We start from the raw sequence: 7,544 nt of genomic DNA, 5'->3' as shown, positions 1-7,544 counted from the left end.
CACACACACACACACACACACACACACACACACACACACACACACACACACACACACACACACACACACACACACACACAGCCCAGCAAACAAACACATAAAAGTACTGTCAAAAGAATCTCCTCAGGCTCCCTCACAGGAAGGCCCCATTAAAGTGTGTGCATTGATTAGAAAAAAAAAAGTCTGCCCTGTGGCTCCTGATAGCCATCTCCTCCCCTCATTGGGTTTCTACTCAAGCTGCAAGCTGGGCAGCTCCAAGTCTATAACTGCACCCCCCAGGGGGAAACACTATAATGGAGTTAAGGAACCTCTTTAAGCTCCAGATAAAGCAAATTTACCCATACTTAATGCCAGATTCCCCATGTTGCTTGTGGGCACATATATATTAGCATGCTGTGTTTTAAATGTGTTTAGTAATGGCAGCACAGTGGCACACTTTGTGTGCTCGTGTGTCTCTGACAGGAAGTAGATTCATTATATTCACTTGGTAGAAAAAGTGGACAAGTAGAGGGATTAATGTGCATTCAAACAACAGAGTGTAAGAGTCTCTCATAAAACATTAAGGTGTAACTCAGCTGGTCTTAGAGAAACACAAATCTGAAAATTCAAGTCCTTTTTATACACAGACTAATCTTGCATTAAGTAAAGGGGGAGGTGTCAGGCAGTTAAAAGAACTTCCCATCCTGAAGACAAAAAAAGTGTTGAATCATTATTAGCATTTCCTCTATGCTGCCAAAGACTGCCATAAACCATGCACTTCCTGATGGCACAATTATTAATGTTGGTAATAAGTAGCATAGGTAACATTTTCAGAGGAGCCTGACTTTAATGAGCTGCCTCACTCACATCTGCCACACAAGCAATACTATGTCTTACATGGGAATTCGACTGAGAGCCTGTCTTTCCCCTTGCAGTTGAAGCAATCTCATCATGACGTTATAATGTAGATAGATGGCTCTGACCTGGCAGACTATGCTCCATAACTGCTAATGGAAGAGAAAAACAATATTTTACTTCTTGTGCAATTCTGCTGGCAGTCCGTCTGAATTACAAGGCTGTGGACCAAGACCGCCTTTGCTTTGTATTGATCTGTCCGAAAGCAGCACATCTAAGACAGTGAGAGAAACAGCGCACCAGATATGCATCATGTTAGTGGTAAAACAATGTCTCTCACCCTTTCACCAGCTCTCTTGAACCTATAATTTCAGTGGCTCTAATCAGCCATAGGATCAGCCTTGATCTCCACTTAACCTGGAAACCTTAATAAATTGCACTCTTTGATTGACACCACATTTGTACACTATACTTTTTCCCAGTGGCCCAATAAGTTTGTGGCTTATCTTTTTTTTTTTTTTGACTTATCATTTTTGAACACAGTCACAGTGTGGAGGAGTCATGAGATTTCCTTTAGCATAGCTAGATTTTCCCATGCGTGAACAAGCATGGGAACCACTTAGTATAAAGTTCTGTCTTCACACTGAGCTAACATTTTAAAATCTGATCCTATTGTCAATGTTTCTCAATAGGAACAACAAACAGGCCAGAGGGAGCAAAACTAGCTCCGGTTAAACACTCAGCGACGGCAGTGTGTGCAGCAGTCCCTCTCCCTGTGAGGGATAAACACTGTGTCGTGTGGCCCGATCTGTTTACGAGTTCGCCTCTGGCCGGCCAGGGTCGCAGAGGTTTTATGTTATTTGTTGGTGTGTGGTGTGTGTGTGAGTGTGTGTGTGTGTGTGTGTGTGTGATGTGAGTGTGCTGAGTGTGTGGTGTGTGTGTGTGTGTGTTGTGTGTGTGTGTGTGGTGTGTGTGTGTGTTGTTCCTGTCGAGAGAGTGTTGGGGAATGTGTGATAGAGGGATTACAGGCGAGCTAGCCGTCGCTTTCATGAGGAAAAAAACAAACACAAGCAGAATGCTAGACCTGCTCAATGCATAGCGTTTATGGTTGGGAAATTAGGTTTTGGAGCTTGGCAGACTGATTCTCTCATCAATGCACAGTGTTGATGAGCTTCAGTCTAGGATGACCAGACAGAACAAATAAAATGTGGGGCAAAAAGTAACCTGTGTACACCCACTGTGGGGGGTTGTTGCTAATAATCAGAGGTTAACAAATAAGTTAACAAATAAACACACATACACAAACAATGCAGGTGTTCTCTTGTTCCCTGGAGACCATCTATCCTCTGTTTCCTTTGTTCTGATTTTCTCTTTTATCTCTTCTTTCCCGGCAGATTTGTCTTTTTTTGTTCACCTGTCATATTCCACCTTTTCCCTGAATGACGCATGTTGAACCCCTCGGAGAGGCGAGCCGAAGTCGTACCAGCCCTCCTGGCAGTGCTCAGCTCTGGCTCCTGATTTTGCAGCTGTTCCCTGGAACCCAACTCGAAGCCGGTTTTACCGCCCTTCTAGGGAACGTGGAGCGGCCTGGGATACATGCTTCTGAACTTACCCACAGGGATGTTTCACAAGAGGCCAGCTGGGAAGTCAGTGGGAGCCAATAGGAAGGTGAGGGGGGTTGAAGGAGAGGGTCAATACCAGAATCCGAAGAGAGTTAAGAGAAAGAATTGGAATGGGTAACGGATGGAGAAAGATTAAAGAAGCTCTGCTTCTGGTTCTGGTTTGTGTGTGAGAAAACCAGAAAAGATGGTGAGTTAGATGACGCACTTTTGATTTTGTTGTCATAAATGTATAATGACAGCTTCATTTTTTCACGTTTTTAAGCCATTTCATAAGCATGCAACAGTCAGCAGGACAACAGCTCACTTCAGAATGCAACCAGAACTTTTCATATGTATCTCCTCTCACTGCGGTGGGATGGTGGCAGGGTGTCACCTCTGAGCAAGAAGGTCCTCGGTTCAAACTCACTGGCACACTGGAGCCCTTCGGTGTGGACTTTACATGCTCGCCACCATGTAAGTGCCCCAACATGGGGTAACTTTTATATGCTTTCACCATGACTTTTACCTCTACAGTAAAAAAAATGTGTACTATAAGCACAATGAAATGGACTGGCCTTTTGTATTCAGTGAAACAAAGCATTTTTTCCCTTTTCTTTGACTCTGAATTCATGCAGACAGGGTTTATGCACGATTTAAAAAACATCACATTGCAACAAACTGAAACTAAAGTACATTCAGCTGGTCAATAAAGAGGGCACGGTTCTACAATGTGGCCCATACTGTACTGATCACAGCTGTGTTATATTGCTGGTGAGAGAGCGACCCCTACTGGAAAGTTATGTCTTTACAATTTTCAAACATTCTGAATTGCTTTGGTGCAATTCTCAAATCCTGTGCATCATCCTACTGTTATGACAATTGTGAAATATCAATTATTTGCGGGGGGGTTAATCAATCCAATTTTTTATGACTTAACCAATCAACTTTTTCCTTAATGGTATGACCTCATTGTTTTGTATTTCTGACCGATTAGTAGTATTAAAAATTCAAATGTTTTGGTCCTCCCAGGGACACCAGTGCATGGGCGTAACTTTGTGCTGAACATTGGGGTGAAAAACTTTCTGAGATGTGAACTTCAGAAATGTGCCAGACATACAGTCCTGTGAAAAAAATCTATTTGCATGTTTATATTTGCCATAGTCATTTCCAATTATGATAACTCCATTCTGTAAATACTCCAGTTATCTTTGTCTAATGTTAAAATTTGCCTGATGATCTGAAGCATGTAATATTGACATTTTTTTATTACCTAAAAAAAGTAATAAAAACTATTTCATTGTAATCATTTGAAGTATATGAGCAGGTGATATTTGCAGGTAACACATGATTGCTTGGGTTTTTGCCCACCTGCAATACCTTCATGGCCCACGAGGGCGCGTAAAGGGGCCTACATTTCGGCTGAAACAGCCAACATGAATATACTTCAGTGCGGTAGGGGGCGGAACATAGCAGTTGCCTTTCATCCGCCACTACACACAAAGAAGAAGAAGAAGGCGCACTAACAGAAAGCGAAGAAGAAAGCGATCACTGTAAGGTGTTTGTTTTCGTGTCATCACTGGTAATCTGCCATCTTTATTTCTTTTAGATTATTGGAATAGCAGATACCAACTTTTATGCATTTATATGAGGTAAGTTGGACATTTGTGAGCTATAGGCACCAACTGACTATCGCTCGTATAATGTAGAATAGTTAAATTCAGGTCCTGTGGACTTGCACGATAGCTACCTGATGCTAGTTATCGTTCTAACGTTGCTGGGGCGTGTTAATGTGCGTGCTAGCTAAAACAGTGCTATCTATCAGTAGTAGTATTGGCGACGCTTAGTTGAATGTCCCTGACCTGTTGGTGATTGTTGTCAACAGTCAGCTATGTAACATTGCAGTAATAACAGTATGGTTGCTTAAATCTAATGGACTTGCGGTGTGTCCTTAAAAATAATCATGCAAAGGTTGCATCCAGCAAAGCCCTGACACAGGGCCTGAGAGAGGTGCAGTAAGTGTCCACATCCATCTATAAAACACGGTGAGGGTTCGGTAATGGTTTTGTGCGGCATTTGAGACACGATGTGTTGTGAGTTTGTCAAAATTGAAGGAAATATAAATGCAAAAAAGTACAGTCAGATTTAGATCCATCGTGCGCTATCATGCTGAAAGGATCTGATTCACAACAGCTTCATTTTTCTGAATTGCAATGATCCCAAACACACTGCAAAGCACTAAAAGCATACCTGAATAGAAAAACACACAAGTATTCTGAAAAGCAGCCAACATCCAGAGAAGAGCTTTAAATGTCCTGTAAGAAACCTGGACAAATGTTCCTGAAAAAGTAAAGAAATGAGAAAAGCTTGGCTAACAGACTTCGAGCTATGTTGAAGAATAAAGATGGTCGTGTCATGTGACCTTAGAAAGCTGTTTATTGTCTTAAATGAATGTATGAACATAACATGTGGTAAACTTTTCTTTCTTATTATTTTATCCAGTGATGGAGCCCGATTACCCTCCAGAAACACTACATACTGAAAGTGATCATGATAGCGTTTGCAACACCTCCTGGGTCTCTGTGTGTCCCCGAGGCCTCTGGAAGGTCCACCAAAAGCGACTAAACAGTCAGCAGACAGCTTCTGATCCAGCAGGTGTAACACGTATGATACTCATTTGTTCCTTGTTATAATGAATGAGTTTTCTTTACTCCAGCTAACAAATGTTTCTTTGTATCTTACAGCAATTTCATCGAATAATTGTCCAAGGTTGGGTTCGCTGTGTAGAGTCCGAGTGCGTCTCAAAGCTAACAATGATGAAGCAGAGAATGTAGCATGTGAAAAAACAGGTGAGAAGCTGCCAGCCCAGCCTGATCCGTTCACCGCTGAACTTACTGAATCTGGTACCACACCCTTTGTGAGGTGTAAAGACTCTGTGCTGCAGGTCCCACTGGGTGACTGGACAACACTGAGGCTGGGGGATGGTCAGTGTGATATCACAGAGGCGTGTTTGGAGGGAATGAGAGCTGGGGAGAAGTGTGAGGTAAGATTTAACTGAGTATTGAAGTCTTTGTTTCGGTATTCTGTTTTTTGATGGATGAGGCAGAAAAAATAAATGTAAACTTCATGAAATAAGAAAAGCTTAAAGTGTATTTGGTGTCACAGAAACAGGAGTATTTGAAAACTTTCTTTACAGTTTGTATTCTGTACTATATGCATTCTGGGCTATCTGTCTCCAAGTCCACTGTATCAAGTCTGGGATCAATCTTAGCTTGCAGTAAATGATAACCAATCAGACGTCAGGGTCAGTTGACGAGCCGCAGTGATGATTTAAATTGTTGCAGCAAAGGAGCCATGAAAAAATGAATTAAATAGACAAATACTTAAATATGTGTAAAATAAAATTAATTGATATTTTAATAAATTGAAATTTAATTAATTATTTCAGCATTAATTAATTTGTGACACATTGGCCCCTTATTGATAGATGTATTTAATTTCTTTAATTTTGGCACTGCTTGACCTCCACAGTGTTTCTTATTTATTTATTTATTCCACACTTGGTCAACAGTTTGCACAGTTAGTTCTTTCAGACAAACCAACCACACTTTCTATCAGTAAAGCACTGCAACCACGTGTGAAAAGCAGCAGGAAGAAGAATATATTCTTATTAAACCCTGCCGCCTATCTACAATCCAACTTATATTGCAAGTGGGCACCAAAAATCAAGGAACAAACTAACATTAACATTTATCTCCGGTCCTAACAACACATTTCCAATCAGAATATACCAGAATAATATATATATAAAATAAACGAGGCAAAAAAATAATGGATCCTTTTTCAATTAACTCCAATTTCATTCACATTCTTCATATTGAGTTATCGTTTTAGACATGTAACACTTTTTAAAACAATGTAAATTTATACAACTCTTTAAATTATAATGAAGAGGCTTCCACAGTCGTATACTCCTAACCGTTGGACTCAATAATCTTTGTGTTGTCCTAGCTAGCTGATGCTTAAAGTAAAATTTCCTTCTGTTGTCTTCTCCCCCCGAACACCTTAAAAATACTCTTTGTATCTTAAATTAATATCTCCAATTTCTCAAATTGATCTCTAATTTCTGGCTGACCATCATTTGATAGCTCATCCTAAAACACACATTTCTCTCAACCTGTGTAAATACTGTTTTGTTTAAATGATCTTTCCCTCCATCTTTCTTGATGAAATCGTGATGGCTAAATGACCGATGCTCTGTCGTGTTTCTCCTTGGTTTTGTTTTTAACTGTCAAACATGTAAAGATGAAAGGTCTTAACATTGTATTTTGCTACCCAGATACAGCTTTCTCCTTTGGAAACTGGACCAGATGCTGCTGCTGTTCCCCGACCCTCAGATGAAAGCCTTTCCTTTTTTGCCACAGTGGAATTGCAAGCTTTCACACCAGGCAAGGAAGCCTGGGAGATGTCTCCTGGTGAAAAATGGGAATGGGTCAAGTCACACAAGGACACGGGCGGGGTGAGATTCAGGAGCGAGGATTTGTGGGGGGCTGCGGACAGCTACAGCAAGGCCATGAAACTAGTCATCACTTTTTGTAATCACGTTAGAGATGTGGCGAAAAAGGGATGGGAGTATGAAGCTGAGGAGCAGAGAGAAGCAACTCTGGAAACACTTGATCCTTCAGCTGAAGAACTCAACAAAATGAAAGCTGACCTCCACTCCAACTTGTCCCTGTGCCAGCTAAAACTGAACCAACCAGAGCGGGCTAAGGCCAATGCTGCTAAAGCCACTCAGCTGGAACCCGGCTGTGCCAAAGCCTGGTACCGGCTGGGGAAAGCATGCCAGATTGTGAATGAATTGGAAGAGGCCAAACAGGCATTTAGGAAACTGCTGGAGCTGCAGCCAGAAATGCCTGCTGCTCTGAAAGCGCTTAAAGATATTGCAAGTAGAGAGAAAGCAACAAATGCACAGCTGGGACTGAGACTAAGCAAAATGTTCAGCTCAAGATAAAATATCAGTAGAGAGAAATGTGTGTTCTCATGATTCCCCATTAAATGTAAGTGCATTAACAACCACTGCCTCGATCTAAAATAAAGCCACTGTGATGTAGA

General features: G+C 41.3%; 1 protein-coding gene and 1 long non-coding RNA gene across 3 annotated transcripts in view; both read left to right on the top strand.

Moving 5' to 3' along the window:
- The window catches only part of LOC102301380, a 53,065-nt gene extending 49,447 nt beyond the window's left edge, over positions 1-3,618 (top strand). Inside the window, exon 3 of the long non-coding RNA XR_006055232.1 lies at positions 2,229-3,618. This is a non-coding gene — a long non-coding RNA (uncharacterized LOC102301380). The remainder of the gene's footprint in view (positions 1-2,228) is intronic.
- Positions 3,619-3,943: 325 nt separating this feature from the next.
- fkbpl (FKBP prolyl isomerase like) lies at positions 3,944-7,544 on the top strand. 2 transcript variants are annotated; one of them, XM_042227331.1, is made up of 4 exons: positions 3,944-4,084; positions 4,935-5,087; positions 5,177-5,475; positions 6,772-7,544. In XM_042227331.1, exons 2-4 carry the CDS (start codon positions 4,937-4,939, stop codon positions 7,441-7,443), a joined length of 1,122 nt encoding a protein of 373 aa, XP_042083265.1. In that variant the 5' UTR covers positions 3,944-4,084; positions 4,935-4,936; the 3' UTR covers positions 7,444-7,544. The 2 variants fall into 2 exon arrangements, with proteins under 2 accessions (XP_042083265.1, XP_042083264.1); XM_042227330.1 differs by having other exon boundaries at positions 4,935-5,096.

This window comes from Haplochromis burtoni, unplaced genomic scaffold (assembly GCF_018398535.1).
Source record: "Haplochromis burtoni strain Fernald_Lab_line unplaced genomic scaffold, NCSU_Asbu1 Contig_9, whole genome shotgun sequence".
NCBI lineage: Eukaryota > Metazoa > Chordata > Actinopteri > Cichliformes > Cichlidae > Haplochromis > Haplochromis burtoni.
This window is presented reverse-complemented; position numbering and strand designations above follow the sequence as displayed.

Excerpts from the sequence above, each read along its gene's own strand:
- fkbpl (XM_042227330.1), top strand. The coding sequence starts at position 4,937 with ATGGAGCCCGATTACCCTCCAGAAACACTACATACTGAAAGTGATCAT. Across the intron at positions 5,097-5,176 it reads TGATCCAGCAGGTGTAACAC|CAATTTCATCGAATAATTGT; the intron begins GTATGATACTCA and ends TGTATCTTACAG. Across the intron at positions 5,476-6,771 it reads GAGCTGGGGAGAAGTGTGAG|ATACAGCTTTCTCCTTTGGA; the intron begins GTAAGATTTAAC and ends TTTGCTACCCAG.